The sequence below is a fragment of the Medicago sativa genome, chromosome 5, assembly GCF_051527215.1.
Source record: "Medicago sativa cultivar Bolivia chromosome 5, Bolivia_mono, whole genome shotgun sequence".
NCBI classification, from domain to species: Eukaryota; Viridiplantae; Streptophyta; class Magnoliopsida; order Fabales; family Fabaceae; genus Medicago; species Medicago sativa.
In genome coordinates this window covers 60,682,246-60,704,044 of record NC_140753.1, presented here as the reverse complement: position 1 = coordinate 60,704,044, position 21,799 = coordinate 60,682,246, and the positions used below count along the sequence as shown (strand labels likewise).

General features: G+C 36.2%; 1 protein-coding gene across 1 annotated transcript in view; it reads right to left on the bottom strand.

Annotated features, from left to right (window-relative positions):
• Positions 1-21,094, bottom strand: part of LOC146923681 (polyubiquitin-like) — a 69,482-nt gene extending 48,388 nt beyond the window's left edge. Inside the window, exons 1-4 of the mRNA XM_085711756.1 lie at positions 21,053-21,094; positions 20,818-20,922; positions 19,459-20,076; positions 19,043-19,270 (exon numbers count right to left, since the gene is read on the bottom strand). Of these exons, the coding sequence (XP_085567882.1) occupies positions 19,043-19,270; positions 19,459-20,076; positions 20,818-20,922; positions 21,053-21,094 (993 nt within the window). The remainder of the gene's footprint in view (positions 1-19,042; positions 19,271-19,458; positions 20,077-20,817; positions 20,923-21,052) is intronic.
• Between the last annotated feature and the right edge of the window lie 705 nt (positions 21,095-21,799).

Sequence of the window (21,799 nt, the reverse complement as noted above, 5' to 3'; positions counted from 1 at the left end):
GTTATAGATAGATGTTTAGCCCCCCCCCCCCCCCCCCCCCCCCCCCCCCCCCAAAAAAAAAAAAGATAGATGTTTAGCCCTTTCATATTGTAACAATATATCATTCTAGTAAATATAGTCTAAATTCTTATCCTTTTAAATGACACTGACAATATATCATTCTAGTTGACAAATTTGTTTAAGGATATAATTGAAAGTTAAAAAGTCACTTAAAAACCATGTATTCCCTTTACATATACTAGTGTTTAGACGGGAAAGAAAAATAGTTTTTATGAAATTTGTCCCGTCTTTTTATTACGCTAATGCGTGTAAATTACGAGCGAAAGTTTTAACGAAATTTTGATTAAATTTATTGATTTTGATTAAGGTAATAGATATTTTGCACTGTCATATTGTAACAAACTATACTTATCTTTTATCTTTTTCAATGATACCAAATATAATATTTTTCAAAAAAAAAAATATAACAAAAAATATAAATTCTTATCTTTTTGAATGACGCCAATAAAATAACATTCATACAGTCATATTTATTTAAGGGTATAATTGGAAGGAGAAAAAACCAGCCCATTGTTGATGTAGTTTTTCTACATGTCATATAACTATGTACACGTGAGTATATATAGGATCGTTTTCCACAGGGAGTTGCGTTATATCATAAGCGTTTTCACAATCTTTCACATTAAGGTATCATTTATAAAATGTTTGTTTGTAACACTATCTCCATAGATGACAATAAAGTAAAAATGAGAGGGGATCAAACTATTTCGCTTGCGGTATAAGATAACGAGCAAGCATAACAGCAGCAATCTCTCGATCGATTAACAGACTCTAGCTTTATAACCAATATTATTACAATCATTTCTACAACATCCTTCGTGTCCAAAGCGACATCGTTATTTCCAAGTTAGCGTTTAAACATTCGTGTCCAAATTCCTTAAACGATAACAAAGTCGATCGGATAACTTAATCAACCGTGTCCAGCCTGATTAAGTATCCGAAAGCATTAAAATCTTGATTACAAGTAATTATCAAAGGTTTACAAACTTGTCAAGAGTGATATAACATAAGATAGATTGTTATTCTAGTTCTAGATTCAAGAGTTTGTGTCCAAATCATCTTGAATCTCTTTGAAAGCATTAAAAGCAAGAATAACAACAATATTGAATCATTAAGCTAGAACCTTATATATTAAAAGATCAAAAGATTACATAATAGCTTGATTGTTACCTCAATACTACAAAGAAGGTGATAGTTACACATAGACATGTAAACTAATGCAAGGAATGAAGGAAAGATGAAGATTCCATGCCAAGATCCTTGATGTCTCAATGAATCTAGGGTTGAATCTACTCCTTAATCACTTGCTTTGTGTTTCTCTCTTTGAAATAGCTCTAACCTCTCTCTAGAAATGTATAAAATGTTTTAATGGAATAGTGAATAGTCTAGAGAGAGGGAAAACTTGTATTTAAATGGGCTGAAAACGTGTAATCTCGCTTAAGCGAGATACATCTCGCTTAAGCGAGAAGCCAAAATATCTAGCCATGGCCAATAAAGTATTGCCACGTAGCCCTGATCCTTGATGTGTTGCATCTCGCGTAAGCGAGTTGGAAGCGAGCCAGAAGCGAGTGATCCCTGGAGAAATCTCGCGTAAGCGAGTTAGAACTCGCGTAAGCGAGGTTGCTTCAAACTTAAACCGCCTTTGAATCCTGCTTGAGCGACTTGGAAGCGAGATGGGAGCGAAATTTACAATTGTTCCCTGGAGAAATCTCGCGTAAGCGAGATGATCTCGCGTAAGCGAGATTCTAAAATCCACAAGCGACCCTGGAAGCGAAGGTTGAGCTTCTCCATGGAGGAATCTCGCTTAAGCGAGATGACCTCGCGTAAGCGAGATTTGCTTGGTTCACACACTTGAGTTTTGGTCCTTGCTTGTCATTTCCTGCATAAATTGGGTAGAATTAGGCATATAAAGCATAAATGGTAAAATTACAACAATTGATTGCTTTTCCATAGATAACTTGCATAACAAGTCACTAAAAATGCCTCTTTTAACACATGAAATATATTACTTTTGAGCACTTATCAAACTCTCCCCAACTTAGCTTTTTGTTTGTCCTCAAACAAAAGAATCAAAAGGAAACTCACAAGGCTTTGGACAAGCTTTCTTTCTAGCACAGTACCAAACAATTCACATCAAATAAAAATTTTCAAGTGGTGATTCAAATGTGAATGCACCGCAAGCATGAAGTTCTTCATTATTCCTAGCACAGCTATAAATGTGAAACAAGTCCTAAGCACAAAATACACATCATAAACTTCAAAGCATAAACATAACTATCTATGAACCACACCTAACACACTTCTTTAAAAGTAAATGGAATACCAAGATAACAATGAGTAAGGTAATGAACACACATCCAACAATCATGCTAACATCCTATTTAAGTTAGGTGTTCATCCAAATATCGTCTCAAAAAGCATAAAAGCATGGATCAAAAGGTCTTGCAAGGGTTATAACTTGGCCGGGCTACAAAAGAAATGTCATATGTGGGGCAATTGATCAGAAAGCCTATCAAAGAGGAACATTCTTTGTAATACAACTTGAAATTCAAAATCTTCCCTACCAAAAATTACAACCTTTGATGATTAACAATCAAACCAATAACCTTGACAACTTATTCTATTTTTGATTTTTTCTTTCTTTTTCTTCTTTTTCTTTTCTTTTCTTTTCTTTTTCAAATGTACAACTTTTTCTTTGATTCAATGTTGTCAGGTTATTTTACAACTTCACCAGAACTTAACATATAATGCCTCCTTTTTCTCCCCAACTTGAATACAACAAAACTCTAATTGAATGTTCCCCTATCCTAAGGCAAGGGACAAAGTACAAAAAGGTTAAGGGTTCAACAAAGTAAAATTATCAAAGTCCTATAAGATTCAACCATGAACTGGATTTTTGAAAAATTTCAGGCAAATTCAACAAGCATTGTGCTTATGAATATTGACAGTTCATGTTTGAGGACTTGATTCATTTGGCTCAGATTGGGGTATCAGATACTCGCTCTTCTCATAGGTAGGCTTTATGTGGTCAAGTAGGTTACTCTCGATTCAAAAAGTGCCTTGATCCTTTCCATGCTTTCAAACAGTTCAAAATAATTATCAGATTTAACATAACTAAAACAAGTTAGACGGTGATTATCGGTCTCCAGCATATATACAACAGATTGAAGCTACCTCACATTTATGTTAAGTACTAAGTGGTTCAAAAAATTTTATGTTTATGACAAGAATTAAATGATATATATTTTGCGCAAAGTACAAATTTCACATTCATAGTAACACCTAGAACAACAGGAAACCAATACCTTGGCATTGCGCTTTCTCACAATTCATATCATTATCACTCACCTGCTTTTGCTCAATAATTGGCTCCATGGAGCACTTTAAACTTTGATGTTCATGAGCAATTTTTCTTTTGACGAAACACAAGCAAGATTAAGCAAAAAATTTCATCCAAAGCAATAAGTTAAAAACCAAACAACAAGCTAAGCTATTTAACCCAAAACGAAATTAAAATTAAACCAATGTATTGAACACCCAAAACCGTGCTCAAAAAGTATAAGTTCAAAAGCGATAAATTGTTCCAGCATAAAATAAAAACATAAACTAAAGAGTCAAAGCAAACTAAAGAGTCAAAGCAAACTAAGCATCACTAAACAATCAAGAAATATTGTCAATGTGCTGCATCGTCATCCATATCATCATGAGATAGATGGACACTGGCTGTCCTGTCTGCATCATCATCAACACCATGCACAGTAGCTGTCCCATGCATACTAGCAGTCCTCACTGCATCACCACCAATGTGGACACTGGCTGTCCTAGCAAGGTCATCAGCTGCTCCACCAAATGCTGCACCACTGCCCCCTCCTGGGTAGGTTGGCCTGTCCCCAGGCCACATGCAAGAATCATAGTACTGTGCAGGAGTGAACATAAAACACCGGGGATCCATGTGAGCATCGTAAAGATGCGAGTAGATGCCCTGGTTGCTGCGGAAGATAGCAGCCTGCTGATCCATTATGTGATTATCTCTCAACTCTTGCCTGAAAGCTCTATTCTGCGCATTCTGCTCATGCTGAGCCATCCAAGCCTGCAAGGAAGAAAAATCAAAAGTGCCGGGCTTCTGAGGTGGTGGCATAGTCTGGTGAGGATCTTCATGCTCTGGAAAGTCCTCAGGTGGGGGTACATCCTCAGGTTGGGGTACTTGAGAAGAAGAAGCAGCACCTTTAGATAGTGCTCTGGAAATGTAACCCCGAATGTACTTGTCATCAATGGGAGAAACCAGCTCTTCTGAAAAAGGCTCGGTGACTGGCACCTCATGATGCTTAAGTAATCCCATAATAAAGCCCGGAAAAGCAAGTCTGGTCTCTGGGCCTGCTACACCACCGAGAGCTACATGCTTCAGCTCTCTTGAAATAATCGAAGCCAGATCCACCGGCCTTCCTTTGCAAATATGCCAAATCAGAGGAGACATCACTTTCTTGGGAGTTGTGGTGACATGGCTCTTTGGCCAGACATTATGAACCAAAAACTTAAAAATAATCCCAGCTTTTGGCCTCATATCAGTGAAAACTGCCAAATTGCGATTACCCGCTTTGGACTCGGTGTATGTCCTTCCCGGTAGCAAAATTTCCCTCTCAATCTTACCAAGATTCCAATCAGCAGCCTCTTCTCTTTCCCCATAAGGACACAAGGCAGGTGTGTCAGGGTCCTCGGGCTCAGGTAGGGTGTAAGGATTGCCTAGATACTCATTAATCGCATCCCTATCAAAGCGGATGGTTTTTCCTCTCACCATGGTAGTGTAAGAAAACGCAGCATGCATTTCCTTAGCATCACAATCTGGTAAAGAATTGGCATAGAACTCTCTCAAGAGATCCAGGTTGATTTTGGGGTATGGGTTAAGGAGTTTCTCCCACTTTCTCTCAGTGAAAACAGCTGCAATGTCAGCATACTCACCCTCAGGGTTAATCCGGAAAATTTTGTCATGCCAAGTTTTCTCTTTTTTCAGCTCGAGAAACCTGGCATAGGTTTTGTTGGAAGTGTAAATGGTACGGTCCGGGTTTCTAGGTAAGGGTGCAGGACGGTTTACAACACCGGATGAGGAAGCAGTGGTTTTTCGTTTCTTGGTTTGTTGATTTTTGGGGGCCATCTGCAAAACAACCAGAAAAACCATATACAGTATAGCAACAATTGATCAGCACAGTATGGAATCAAATGGAAGTACACAGATTAGATTAACACAAAAGTCAGAAACAACAACAAGGTATTGGGCTATCTCGCTTGCAACTCGCTTAAGCGAGACCAGAAGCGAGATATTGAAGAAAATCTGGGCAAAAAATATGAAGTCTCACTTAAGCGAGAAAAGTAACTAAGAACTTCGCTTAAGCGAGGTTCTTCTGAACCTGCAAAAATCAACCCATTTCCAGAATTTTCAACCAAACCCACAATATTTTCAACCAAACTTCAACCTCAATCCTCTACTCACAAAACCAACTCATAAAAAGAAACCAAAATCAAGACTTGTGTTCAACATTAAATCAAAACCCTTATTTTCCAAAGATTCCAAAATGGGTCAAAATTTACAAAATTGAATGTTGAAGAAAAACAGTGATGATTTTGATTCATTTTCATTGTTATGAACCTAAGGAAATAGTCTCTAATCATAAACACCTACATCTAACCCTAGCCATTCTAAATTTTCATAAAGCATGAATTTTGAAATTGAAAAGTATGAAATAGAAGGAGAGAAATCAAACCTGTTAAATCAATTAAAGATAATGCAAGTACAAGATGAAATTGTATGCTAATGATGAATGCTTGACTTGAATCAAAGAGGAATGATTTGGTGATTTAGGGTTAGTGTTTGTGAGAGAAAAGAAGTTTAGAGAAAGTGGAGAGAAGAGGAGTTGGGAAACGTAAAAGGGAAAAATGAGTGGATGGGGGAGTGGTTAAGGGGAGTTAATCCCCTTGGAAACCGTTACACTTTTTGAATTAAAAACTCATCTCGCTTGCGCGAGATTAACTCGCTTAAGCGAGATTTCTCCCGTAACCAAAAGTTCAAAAATGCAGCAATCTCGCTTAAGCGAGATGAACTTCGCTTGAAGCGAGATTTACCCAGATATGCTTCTTACTTTGCTTTGCAATGCTCATGATATTATTCTACATGCTATAAAACATAAACATACTTACAAAACTGGGTGTGCCTCCCAGCAAGAGCTTGTTTTACATCATGAGCTCGACGCATTTCGAAGAAATCATGGTTCGATTAGTGAAATTGTCAACAAACACCGATCAATTTCACCACCGAAGTAGGGCTTAAGTCTCTGCCCATTCACCGTCTAGTTGGCTTTTGTGACTGGATCCTCAAGCTCAACAGCTCCATATGGTTTGACCTCTTTAACCATGAAAGGTCCGGACCACTTAGACTTCAATTTGCCCGGAAACAGTCTTAGTCTTGAATTGAAAAGTAACACCATTTGCCCCGGCATGAATTGTCTCAGAATGATCTTCTTGTCATGATACTTCTTGGTCCTTTCCTTGTAGAGCTTTGAAGATTCATAAGCTTGATTTCTCAATTCTTCAAGCTCATGCATTTGAACTTTTCTTCTTTCACCGGCCTTCTCTTGATCAAAGTTTAGGAACTTCAATGCCCAAAATGCTTTATGTTCGAGCTCGACCGGTAAGTGACAAGATTTGCCATAAACCATTTGGAAAGGAGTGAGGCCTATAGGAGATTTGTATGCAGTCCTATATGCCCACAAAGCTTCATCAAGTTTAGCCGACCAATCCTTCTGAGATGTAGAGACCGTCTTCTCAAGTATTCGTTTGACCTCCCGGTTAGAAACTTCGGCTTGTCCATTCGTTTGCGGATGATACGGTGATGCTACTTTGTGCTTGACTCCATAATGATCTAGGGCCTTGGCAAGTTGTGTGTTGCAAAAGTGTGACCCTCCATCACTAATAAGAACTCTTGGTGTGCCAAACCGGGTGAAAATATTCTTCTTTAGGAACTTTACTACCATCTTGCTATCGGCTTTAGGCGATGCTACGGCTTCCACCCACTTTGAAACATAATCAACAGCGACCAAGATGTACTCATTGGAATATGAAGAAGGAAAGGGGCCAACAAAATCTATACCCCAACAATCAAACACTTCCACTTCAAGGATGAGTTGTAGAGGCATCTCATTTCTCTTTGACATTGATCCGGTTCTTTGGCATTCATCACAATGCTTGCAATGTAAATTGGCATCTTTGAATAGAGTTGGCCAATAGAACCCGGATTGAAGTACCTTTGCGGCTGTTCTCTCCCCATTGAAGTGACCTCCATAGGGCGAATTATGACATTGCCATAGGATCTTCTTTGCCTCTTCATCATCCACACACCTACGCAAGAGATTGTCCGCTCCAATTTTGAACAAGTAAGGCTCATCCCACACATAGTGGTTAGCATCATGGAGGAACTTCTTGCGTTGTTGCCATTCAAAATCTTCCGAAATGAACCCGGTTGCTTTGTAGTTCACCATGTCGGCAAACCACGGTCTCACATTGATTGCAAGCAACCTTTCGTCGGGAAATTCTTCACGAACTTCCGGTTCATTCTTGGTTACCTCATTGTTTGTCAACCTTGAAAGGTGATCAGCTACAAGATTCTCCATGCCTTTCTTATCTTTGATCTCTAAGTCAAACTCTTGAAGCAACAACATCCAACGGATGAGCCTTGGCTTTGAGTCGGATTTAGTAAGGAGATACTTGATAGCTGCATGGTCAGTATAGACAACAATTTTGGAACCTACAAGGTAAGAACGAAATTTCTCCATTGCATAAACTATTGCAAGTAACTCTTTTTCAGTTGTGGCATAATTGATTTGTGCCTCATTTAAAACCTTACTTGCATAGTGAATAGCATGAAAAATTTTATCCTTACGTTGACCCAAGACCGCACCAACAGCATAATCACTTGCATCACACATTAATTCAAAATTTAAATTCCAATTAGGAGCAATGATTATTGGTGCAGTGGTCAATCTTTCTTTCAAAGTTTCAAATGCTAAAAGACATTCATTATCAAAAATAAAAGACTTATCTTTGTTGAGCAGGTTGCTCATAGGCTTTGCTATTTTTGAGAAGTCTTTAATGAATCTCCGGTAAAATCCGGCATGACCAAGAAAAATCCGAACACCATTGACATTCACCGGTGGTGGAAGCTTTCCAATAACATCGACCTTTGCTTGGTCTACCTTAATACCCTTAGCAGAAATCTTATGACCAAGGACAATACCCTCGGTAACCATGAAGTGACATTTATCCCAATTGAGCACCAAGCTAGTTTCAATACACCGCTTCAGCACGGTATCCAAGCTATTCAAACACATATCAAATGACGAACCAAAAACTGAGAAATCATCCATGAACACCTCCATGTATTTACCAATAAAGTTGGAGAAGATTTCTTGAACACACCGTTGAAAAGTTGCGGGTGCATTACACAAACCAAATGGCATTCTTCGATAAGCAAAAATACCAAAGGGGCAAGTGAAAGCTGTCTTCTCGTGATCATCTGGGTTCATGGCGATTTGATTGTAACCATCTAGGAAGCAATAAAAGGATTGACCGGAGAGTCTTTCAAGCATTTGATCCATGAAGGGCAAGGGGAAGTGATCCTTCCTTGTTGCTTGATTGAGTCTTCTATAATCTATACACATCCTCCATTCGGTGACGGTTCTAGTTGGGATCAACTCATCTTTATCATTAGTGATCACCGTCATTCCTCCTTTCTTGGGAACTACTTGAACCGGGCTTACCCAAGCACTATCCGAGATAGGATAGATCATGCCGGCTTCAAGCAACTTCACTACTTCCTTTCGCACCACCTCTTTCATGTTTGGATTTAAGCGGCGTTGTGGTTGTGCTACCGGCTTGAAGTTTTCTTCCATCATAATCTTGTGCATACAATAAGATGGACTTATCCCTTTTAAGTCGGATAATTTCCACCCTATCGCTTCCTTGTTGGCCTGGAGGACCTTTACCAACTTTGTTTCTTCATCGATGGACAAGGAGCTACTAATGATCACCGGTTTTGTACCATCTTTCTCAAGAAAAACATATTTCAAATTAGATGGTAAAACATTTAATTCTACCTTGGTGTCATCAACTTTTTCTTCTTCCTTGGATTCTTCTTTCAAATCTTCAAGAATGGCTTGATTAGGAAGAATCTCCTTCAAGGAATCTAGCTCCTTCAAACACTCTTCAATAGCTCTTGCTTCGTCTTCATCAATAGCATTGAGTGCGTCCACCAAAGCACTCTCAAGGGGTGTTCTATTATGCAATTGCTTCCGAGTAGTCAAGATGACTTCCTCGGTTGCATCCATTTTGAAACATGCACCCTTGTCTTTCGAGTACTTCAAGGCTTCTCGGATGTTGAAAGTAACCTCTTCATCATTTACCTTGACCTTCATGATATTATCATCAAGATCAATCATCATCCGAGCCGTTTGCATGAAATTCCTTCCCATTAAGATAGGCACATCCTCATCTTCTTCGACATCCATAACCACAAAGTCAGCCGGAAAAATAAATTTGTCCACTTTTACAAGAACATCTTCGGCCATACCTAGTGGTTTTGCAAAGGATTTGTCGGCCAATTGCAACATCATCCTAGTCCACTTTATACAAAGGTCACCAACTCTTTTGGCAACGGACAAAGGCATGAGATTGATGCTTGATCCAAGATCAAGTAGTGCTTTACCTACATGTGTTGTGCCAATAGCTACCGGTAGAGTGACTCTTCCCGGATCTTGCTCTTTCTTAGGCAACGTTCTTTGAATAATAGCACTACAATTGGCATCAATTTGGATCGTCTCTTCATCGTTGACTCTTCTTTTCTTGGAAAGGATATCTTTCATGAACTTCGCATAGACCGGCATTTGCTCCAAGGCTTCAGAGAATGGTATATCAATTTGCAACTTCTTGAAGAGTTCAAGAAACCTTGCGTATTGCCGCTCTTTGTCTTTGTTCGATGGAGCATGTGGGTATGGTAAGTGTTGAGCAACCACTTGCTTCTCAACTTCTTGTTTCTTCCCTTTATCTTTCCCCACATCTTTATTCTTCCTCTCCACCTCCTCTTGTTCCATTAGATCTCTTTTTTGATTTTTTTCTTTTTCAACTAATTCTTCTTTATTCTTTATATACACTTCCTTCTCTATCTCTACAACATCCTCCTCGAACTTCTCTTTTACCTCCTCATTGGCAACTTCATCATCCATCTCTTCAACAACAATATCTACACCTACCCCTTTACCTACTACTCTACCACTCCTTGTAGCAATAGCTTTTGACTGCTATGCTTTGTGGTGCTCCTTAGGATTTGGTTGAGTGTTAGCGGTGAAAGTTCCCACTTGCGGAGGACCTTGAGCCATTTGTTGTGCTAACTGACCAACTTGCGTCTCAAGGCCTTTGATGGACGCGTCGGTGTTTTTCCGGTTAGCCATGGACATTTGCATGAATTGCTTCAAGGTTTCTTCGGTGCTTTGGGAATTGTTAGGTTGTTGGGGGTTATTTGGTGGTGGAAATTGGTATTGATTATTGAATGGTTGTTGGAATTGAGGGTAAGGTTGTTGGTAGAAGTTTGATGGTGGATATTGATAGTTATTGTTGTAAGGTGTTCTCCAAGGTCTTTGTTGGTTTTGGTTGGCCGGATATCTTCCTTGGAAGTTGGAAGTACCCGGATTTTGAGCTTGTTGTGAAGTTCCGGCTTGTTGTGGTTGGTTAGGTATTTGTTGGTTTCCCACATAATTTACCTCTTCTTCGAAAGAACCGGGTGTGGGACAAAAGTCGGTGGGATGATCTCCCGTGCAAAGCTCGCAAGCATTAACCTGAGATGTTCCTCCTTCTTGCTTGAGAGATTCAAGAATTTATTTTGGCATAGCTCTCATCTCCTTTTGCATGGTTTCTATTTGTTGAGTGAGAAGCTTATTTTGAGCTAAAACTGCATCGTTTGCTTCTAGTTCAAGGATACCGGCTTTCCTTTGATTAGGATTCCGGTTGTGAGAAGATTTTCTTGTGTTGAGAGCCATTTGGTTAATGATTTTGACAGCATCAGCTGGACTTTTCAAAGCAATAGATCCTCCAGCACTTGCATCTAGCATCGTCTTGGACATGTCTTGAAGCCCTTGACGAAATAGGTAGATTTGCATCTGGCTATCATAACCATGCTTAGGACAGCTCCTAAGCAAAGACTTGTATCGCTCCCAAGCATCACATAGAGACTCACTTTGACCTTGAGAAAAAGTTGTGAGTGATGTTTTAGCTTCAAGATGCCTATCCTCCGGAAAGAACCTCTCTTGAAACATTTTCTCCAATGCAGGCCAATCTTTCATCAAAGAAGTAGGTTGATCTAAGTACCACTCCTTAGCCTTACCAATCAAAGAGTGAGGAAATAATTTGCAAAACATTGGTTCTTCCTCATCTTCCTTCATACAAGAGTACCGGCGGTAACATAGAAATTTGTGAGATGCTTGTAAGGGTCTTCATGATCCATTCCAGTGAATTGATTCTGAGTTATCAAATTTATCAACCCCGATTTTAACTCGACTTGCTTTGCATTTTGATTACCAAGGTTAGCAAGCCTTCTTGGACTAACCCAACTTGGAAGAGCATTCTCATCTTCATTAGCCATAGTTACAATAGTTTCCCTTTCCGGTGATGATGGTGGAGTTGTGTGTAGAGAACCACCCGGAGTAAGTGTCTGAACCGAACCCGAAGGAGAGTGAATAGAACTAGATGATTCCGGCTGAGCCAGCCTGGCTAATCTCTTAGCTTCCTTTGCTTTCTTCTTAAGTAACCTAGCAGTTTTCTCTATTTCTGGATCAAATTGAAGGTCTTCTTTAGAAACGGTACCTCACATAAACAAAGTTTACCAAGACTATACCAGGTGGTTAGCATCAAAAATAATGAATGATATAAGTGTATAAGTATATGCATGAAAGAATTTTGTGCAAAATTGACTTAACATGACAAAATTGTTTCAAAACTTATAATATAAAATACGCTACTCCCTGGAAACGGCGCCATTTTGATGTAGTTTTTCTACATGTCATATAACTTTGTACACGTGAGTATATATAGGATTGTTTTCCACAGGGAGTTGCGTTATATCATAAGCGTTTTCACAATCTTTCACATTAAGGTATCATTTATAAAATGTTTGTTTGTAACACTATATCCATAGATGACAATAAAGTAAAAACGAGAGGGGATCGAACTATTTCGCTTGCGGTATAAGATAACGAGCACGCATAACAGCAGCAATCTCTCGATCGATTAACAGACTCTAGCTTTATAACCAATATTATTACAATCATTTCTACAACATCCTTCGTGTCCAAAGCGACATCGTTATTTCCAGGTTAGCGTTTAAACATTCGTGTCCAAATTCCTTAAAAGATGACAAAGTCGATCGGATAACTTAATCGACCGTGTCCAGCCTGATTAAGTATCCGAAAGCATTAAAATCTTGATTACAAGTAATTATCAAAGGTTTACAAACTTGTCAAGAGTGATATAACATAAGATAGATTGTTATTCTAGTTCTAGATTCAAGAGTTTGTGTCCAAATCATCTTGAATCTCTTTGAAAGCATTAAAAGCAAGAATAACAACAATATTGAATCATTAAGCTAGAACCTTATATATTAAAAGATCAAAAGATTACATAATAGCTTGATTGTTACCTCAATACTACAAAGAAGGTGATAGTTACACATAGACATGTAAACTAATGCAAGGAATGAAGGAAAGATGAAGATTCCATGCCAAGATCCTTGATGTCTCAATGAATCTAGGGTTGAATCTACTCCTTAATCACTTGCTTTGTGTTTCTCTCTTTGAAATAGCTCTAACCTCTCTCTAGAAATGTATAAAATGTTTTAATGGAATAGTGAATAGTCTAGAGAGAGGGAAAACTTGTATTTAAATGGGCTGAAAACGTGTAATCTCGCTTAAGCGAGATACATCTCGCTTAAGCGAGAAGCCAAAATATCTAGCCATGGCCAATAAAGTATTGCCACGTAGCCCTGATCCTTGATGTGTTGCATCTCGCGTAAGCGAGTTGGAAGCGAGCCAGAAGCGAGTGATCCCTGGAGAAATCTCGCGTAAGCGAGTTAGAACTCGCGTAAGCGAGGTTGCTTCAAACTTAAACCGCCTTTGAATCCTGCTTGAGCGACTTGGAAGCGAGATGGGAGCGAAATTTACAATTGTTCCCTAGAAATCTCGCGTAAGCGAGATGATCTCGCGTAAGCGAGATTCTAAAATCCACAAGCGACCCTGGAAGCGAGATGCAAGCGAAGGTTGAGCTTCTCCCTGGAGGAATCTCGCTTAAGCGAGATGACCTCGCGTAAGCGAGATTTGCTTGGTTCACACACTTGAGTTTTGGTCCTTGCTTGTCATTTCCTGCATAAATTGGGTAGAATTAGGCATATAAAGCATAAATGGTAAAATTACAACAATTGATTGCTTTTCCATAGATAACTTGCATAACAAGTCACTAAAAATGCCTCTTTTAACACATGAAATATATTACTTTTGAGCACTTATCAATTGTATATAGAAGTGTAGATATAGACTACTAGCAGAGAGACAAGCATTAATTTGACTGTGTATCACATTTTTTTTCTTGTATTTCATTGTATATATTTGATTTTATCATATTTTTTCATTCGGTCTTACATAAAACAGAAAGTTAGGTCAACCAAAGTTGATGTATATGGTCCAAATTTTAAATCAAATACATTAGTTTTTGTTGATCCAATTTTCTCTTATAAACCAGATATTTCTGCAATATATTTATCCATCCTTTTTTAGTTTAATACATGTGTGTCCAATCATATTATATTATTACTACTGGTGGAAAGATGTGCGGTAACATAATAATCTATCCACATTTTTTATTGTACTTTGTTGTATATATTTTATTACGAGTGAATAGGTATTTTGGTCCTCAAATTTGTCTGCACCAGTCAATTTCATCCCTCAATTTTTCGGAATCGCCAATACATTCTTGAATTTTGTAAATGTCAATCAATTTAGTCCCTCCGTCAAGTCTCACCGTTAACAGTGTTGACGAGTGACATTAAGCTCGGACGTTGAGTTCCAAGTCAGCTTTCACGTGTCTAATGACAAATTTGATATTAAAAAAAAAAATTGAATCTTTTTTTTGGACTTTTACATGAGAGCATTCGTTGAATGTCCCATTTGGAAATCAGTTTCTATTATTTTATAAAGGTGTTAAATGTTGGTTCTCCTACTTAGTTTATGACAAACCAACAAAACCATTGTACTTTTAAATCTATTTGAATGAAAAGAGGTTGTCTTGCAAATACACAAAATATCATCCATAAATCATTGAACACCGGACAATTACTCATGCATAATTGCACATGTGTTTTACATGTTGAAGAACCATGGAAGTATTTTAGAAGCAAAGTAACACATTCCCATTAAGTCACCTTCATATTTTGCTCCGTACCGCAATAAAGACAACATCAATATAAGTTAAATTCATTGAAAGTATAAATTTCCCAAAAACACAAAATCGCATGCAGAATCTTGAATGAACCTTCATATTATCCAATTTTTAAAAGTGTAGCTGGGAAATTTAATTTGAAGTATGGAGCTTTTCGACAGAAGTCTAACTCTTCTTTTTTCACTTCAGAGTTTAAATTACCAGTATTTGCATTAACCCAATTCCTTTAAAATAGTTTGGTTTGTATCAAATCTAAAAACGAAGGGCTCTTTGTGAGACTTAAACTGAGAGGTTAGCCCATCAAGTGTATTACTTAGTAAAGATATATCAGCACTTTGTGGCTAATTAAACAATACACAAAAAAAAAATGAAAAATAAGAAAAGAAAGTCATAAACAAAACTACAAAAGTGAACATTAGCGAAATAAATTCTACTGACATATATGAAAACCAAATTTTACAACTTTAGAATCAATTTTGACTCCTCAAAGAATTAATCATTAAGTTTAAATGTTATTTATTAGAAGGTGTTGAAACTATAATGTTTAACTGTTATTTCTAACTTGTTCCTCACAGGTTCTTCACATTCTTTTAGTTTTTAGCATTTACTACCTCCGTCCCTTATTATAGGACCCTTTTAGAAATTTTTTTTGTCTCTTTTTATAAGACCCTTTTGATATTTTCAAGTACATTAATCATTTCTTTACAAAATTACCCCTATTTACTCTACATATTTTTTTGTAAAGCAATAAATTATTTTTTCCTTTGATAAAAGAACAACAATAAATTTATGTGGGAAAACAATAGACTAGTAACTCTCATTCATGCATCATTCTTCAACATTCTTTGAAGCTGCCTTTATTCACATCTCATAATAAAAACAGTGGTAACTCCCATTCATGCACCTCTTTTGTTCAAAAATATGTTAAGAGTGGTAACTGATTTATGTTATAATCGTGATCACAAGGATTAAAAGGGATGTTTAAATCTATGTTAAGAGGGGTTTCCATGGCTTCCTATAATTTTTCATGAAGGGTTGTTTCATGCTCATTGTTCTTAAAAAAAATGGCGCCAGAAATTTGCAAAATAATTCCTAAATTTTTTAAGTTTAGTGCCTTAAAAATTTAAATTTTAGGAAAAAATGAGCGATTGCAAATTTTTGTGAAAAAAGAAAAGAAAGTGAATGTTTATTCATGTTCCAATTTTTCTGTGCCATGGCTTTTCCAACTGGTCTTCATTCAACCCAAGAGGTTCATTCACGTTCCTTTTCTTTTATGGGTACAATGATAAATTAATTTGGTGCATTATTCAAGTAGTAGTATGTAATTAATATAAGAAAATAATGAGTTGTGATTTCAATTATTAGAAGGGCAAACATGGAAAAAATTATCATTTGTCAACAAATTTAACACAATAATCAACTTTCTTAAAACCCGTGTTTTTTCTGAAAGGGTCCTATAATAAGGGACGGAGGTAGTATTTGACAATATAAATGATCAAATTGATAGATAAGATAAATAATTTAGGGATCGATTTGATAGTGAGTGACATAATTCAGGATCGATTTGATAGTGTAACAATTTATATTGACTTTTCTTTTAAAAAAATACAAAAAAAATTCACAAGTTTTTTCGATCAAATTTGTCATTGTACACGTGGAAGCTAACATGTCAACACTATTAACGGTGAGTGACATTTATAAAATTCATGGAATATTGCCTATTTCAAAAAATTAAGGGACAAAATTGACCAATGCATGTAAATTTGAGAACCAAATTGCATATTCAGTCATTTTACTATGTTATATATTGTAAAATACTTACTTTAATTTAAAAAGATTACTAAGGGATGTTTTTAACAAAAAAAAGTTTCAACTAAAAGATAATTAATATCATTTTTTCTATAATTTTGGCGTTGCTTTAGATTTACTTTAAAAAAATATATATCAAATTGTTGTGCGTAATTTTATTCAAAAATACACCAACCAAAAAGTAGTTAGTCGGTGTGTAATTTTTTAGTTGCAATTTATATAATGGTAAAAAGAGTTCACATGGGCAAATTTTTTAGTCGACATGGGCAAATTTTTGGAATTGAAGAAACAAAAAGGTTCAAGATGGAAATTAGCAAAAGAGTTCACCTATATGATTCAGTTTACTACAAGCAACAAGTGATGGATAATAGCACTTCGGTAATGGAGAACATTGGGTGGCAACCTCTAACGATGGGATGGATTCAGCTAAATACAGGTGGAGCTACTAGAGTTAATAGTGTGTATGGTTAAGGATGAATTTTGCTTAATGATAGAGGTGAGTGGATATATGTGGATTTTCAAAGTGTCTGGGAGTGTGCAGTGCATTTGTAGCAGAGTTACGGGGAGTTTTTATTTAAGGTTTGAAGATAGCTAGAGAGTGTGACTTTCATAAATTGGAGTTTGTTAATCAAATATTAGAAGAAAAATTGGAGCTAAATTAGGAGGTTTGAATTTGTCATACCTTTAGAGAAGCAAAATCTTGTGCAGATGTTCTAGTGAATTTGGTGTGTGATGGTGGCTCCTCTTTAATCATCTATGGTACATATTAGTTTGCATCTTTCAGTTGATTATGCTGGTGTGACAACACCTTGTTTGATTAGAAATTGTTGTCATTTTTTCGGCTTAGGCCCTTTTGTATTCTAAAAAAAATCGTAGTATAAATGTACACAGATTTTTTGGTACAAAACAATATTATTAATATTTTTGGCAAAAAAAAAAGGTCATTTTTAGTGCTTGTTTTTTCAAAGCTAAATATTTTTCGAGTTATTTATTTGATGCTAGACTTCAATAACTCCAGTTATATGTGGAAAGCATTCGGAGTACTAACCCCCCTTCTCGATGAAGGTACACTAGTGATGATTCAGAATTTTGTGTGGGATGAGAATTGGTTAAGTAGCAGATCAAATACAAAAATTAAGCACAATCCATCCTTCTATGGAAGCTTAAAAGCATAGAATTGGTGAGAGTTGATGCTACTCACTTTTAAGTTGCAGGGAGATGGTATCTTATTTTGTGCAAAAAGGTTCCACCAAAGGTGAAAAACTTCTTGTCGCAATTGTCTTCCAAGTATACTACAGTTACAAGATCGTGGAGTTACTTGTTCTACTAATCACACGCTGTGTGATAAAGATTTGGAAGATAGTATTGATCTATGTTTTCATTGTCCAAGTAGTATTCACAGTTGGCAGATAACGGAGCCCAACACTCATTGTTGAAGCCTAAAATAGTGAGCTTATGCTAAAAGGATGCTGACGGACGCAAACAACTCCGCCTAGCACCAACATTTCATGGCTTCATAAATTCTCTGATAGAATATGTATCATGTTGCTGGAAAAAGGGAAAGAAACCCCTTTGATTACAGAACAAAGCGATAATGCCCTATTACTCAAATGACAAGATGCCATTCTCTACCACTTTCTTTCGATTTATATGCTATAACTAACTAACAACATAACTGACAGACCTATCATTATCAAATATACAGTTTATTTACTCTTAAATGTTTCAATCAAATTATTTTAACGGTTAATTAAGACAATGAATATAAACATAGACAAAACAAATATAGTGCTGAAACATCATATCAATATAACTCTGCTCATAGACATACAGTAATTAATTATTAAATTTGAGTCAGTAACAATTGTAGAAATCACATTGTGGCATCATTGGTTCATTGTGTCTGAGTTTGTGTCGAAGGTTTAAATATATGACTTACATGGAAATTGGAAATGTTACGTCAACTACAGTTGGATGGCATTAAGAGCTTTACACTGTAAATTTAGGACTTCAAGGGACATAATTCTTTTGAGGAAAAAAATGAAGAGAGTATTAGTTTATCACTCATGGCATATGCATGATTGACGCTGAATGTTTTTCTAGTTTTGATGTTTCAGTCTCCTATGCAGCAGCAGCACTAGGAAATGAAGAATTTAAACAAATAAGTTTAGATGACTCAGTGGCAAACTGTATAAGGCCTCCAAATCCTTTTATATATCAAACTTTGTAACCATACATACTCTTGCAGTACATTACATTTATTTCAGACACAGGGAATGGATTCAAGTTACTTGATTCATATCGATCAAATGATTCTTTGGTGCTGCAATTATGTTTCAATCAGACTATAGAGCAGGAGCCACTCTATGTCAGAATTACTGAACGATTTCAGCAAAATTTGAGAAGTAAATATGTTTCCTCAATTGTTAAAAATCATCTCCCAGTAAAAAATAATCAGTATACAACTCAAAACAGAACAAAAAAGAACAACAGTCAAATCTTCAACAAAGACTCTATGTTATCAATAATGAATGATTTCTCTACTTGTAGAGTGATTGTATTCATGATAAGGGTCACCAACGGTGGCAAACGATGAGGTGGACGATTGTCTGCTCTTCTACGTAGTAATCAGCGAGGATGTGGTGGTCTTCTAGTCCCCAAGGAGGCGGAGGAGGACGTGGATGGTTGACGAACCTTGGATGTTATAATCTGCAAGGGTCTGGCCGTCCTCTAGTTGTTTACCAGCAAAGATCAGACGTTGGGCGTGCACTGGTATCGCAGTCATGTAAAGAATCTTCTCTTTCAGATTGTCTACCATGTCTGAACTATTAACCTTAATGGTCATCGTCTCTCCATCCAGGCCTTTAACAAATAGTTCCATCTGCTCCACAATTGCCATTATATCAATAAAAGAAAATTTATGACTGATATTTCAAGAACTGATCAAAAAATAGAAAAGAACTAGTGAATTTGAGATTAAATGTTAGATTATAAATTCAGAACATAAGATAAAATAATAAGACTTTAATAGGAAAATAACCAATGCAAATAAAAGGATATGGGAGGTACCGTTAAGGTTACACAAGTTATGCAAATTTCTAGCTCGAGATATTTAGAAGAACCAAATGGAATCACAATGAGCTCTGATGAAAGATTTTCTAAAGTAACCCGTTGGACACTCTTCACACTAGAGTGTAATTTCAGTTTGTATTTCTGAGACGTAGCCAGTATATCATACCGATACTCAAACCAACCAGCATTTTGATCAAAGTTGCAAATATTGATTGCATTTCCTAAATGCGTAGTACTGTTATTGAGAATAAATTGTTTGCCATCGTTTTCCTCATAAAGAACAATGGTTTCATCATTAGACTTTAAGGAGACCACGAATGATTTACCATAACAGAATTTGATTCGAAAATCTCTGTGTTCAAACCTCAAATGATTAGACAACACAGTATCATTTGCAACAAAGCCACAACCTGAAAAGGGACAGTAACATGGCTTATAGATGCATTTTTCTTCATGCTTGCAACCATATTTTCTATTCGGACATGACACTTCGATAGACTGCAATAGATTCTCAAAGGCTTTACAACGTTTTGAGCTAATGGACAATGAGCACTTGTGACACTTGTTCCGAAGTTTAGGGCAGCAGATAGAGCAAACAATATGACCATTACCACACTATATTGCAACAAAAAAAGTAAATCATCAGATTAGACTTTAAACTAATTGCTAGAATACCATAAAATATGATAAGACATATTTTTATAAGGCTTGTCAGCAAGTTATGCAATCAAAAGTATAACCAACATAAAGGTAGTCATTCTAAGTTTATTCTTCTCAAAATCTATGTTCTCAATCACAGACTACAAAGTTCATACCATAGATGTCAAAAGTCTGAAAAATAGAAGGATGTACAAAATTAAAGACATTCATAATTATTTATCGAAGTGCATTGTTACTGATACTCAAACCCAATGTAAAGCAAATAAGTCTTGAGCCTATAAGGCTTAAAATAACTCATCCAAGTATTTAAAATATATGAAAGTGATTCCTTCTATCATCATGCTCGCTTTTATTCTAAAATAGTATCAGTTTATCGGCGACTTGCGTCACCCTCCAACTGTCCATTCATGGACGTGATAGTGTATGTTAAGAGTCCTAAATTGGTGGATCTCTAGCTGCGCTACTCAAAACCACAACGCAACACAAAGCAAAGCAACGGGGTTTCTAGTATCACCAAAGGAGAAGTGTATTGCAGGCACTATTGAATACAATCTTGAAATATACTAGAAAAAGCATCAAATTTAATGAGAAGAAACATATCGCATATATGACAACAAATTAACTCTTCTCAGAAATAGAAAATAACTTATGAAAGAAAGTGTGTGTGCATGTGTATATATACACACACATACATACCTGAAAGACGGGAATAGTTAAGGGTTGAAAACAATAACAGCAATCTTTTGCGGAATAAATGATCTCTTCACTGTCTTTGGTGAATGTCACCCTTTCATCTTTTGCCTAATAGTGATTATAAAAACAAATACATAATCAAAATCAAGTTTTTGAGTAAAGCATAATCACGTTCTTCTAGTACAATAAGATCAAGCTATTAAAACAAAAGACTCACATATAAACTAGAAAATATTACCTTCAAAAAAGAAAAAAGATAAGAAAATATAGGCAATTTCATTGTCAATGATTTTTTGCCGCAAACGATCTGTCCTTTGGTGCTTTTGAGTAAAGAATGTCTCTATCAAATTTTCAACGGCTAAACTTTATTGCACTGTATAATTTGCATGGTGAGTGGCTTAGGGTTTTGTATTTTTCTTAAAATAAAAAAAAAATTAATTTCATGAGATAAGAGTTACTTGAATATATTTGGTTTGATATCTTGTGATAATGTCTTCTACACGTAGCAATATTTTAATTGACCGCAAAGTTGAATGTCGAACTATGCTTTATACCATTCATTTTATTGTTATTAAGCTTTGGTCAAATTATAGTGGTGTGTTAATATTATTCAAATGTAACCATATTTGAAGCAAAATATGGCCACGCATGCTTGGGCTTCGCCACAAAAATATGAGCACTCCGTTATTAATTATTATTTTTTTCGGTTGATTTATTAATTAATGTTAGTATTTAATATGTTTCTCCATACTTTTTTGAGTTTTTTTTTTTGTTTTGAGTTTTTTTAGTTAAATAAATGAGTATCCAATCATATTCTATTATATTATTCCTTCACAAAAAAAAATTATATTTTTTTTTTGAAAGAACAAAAAAAAAATTATATTATTACTATTCCTAGTGGAAAGACACACTAAATTTGACCGTCTATCCATATTTTTTCTTGTATTTCGTTTTATATATCTTCTCATATTACTTCCTCCGATTC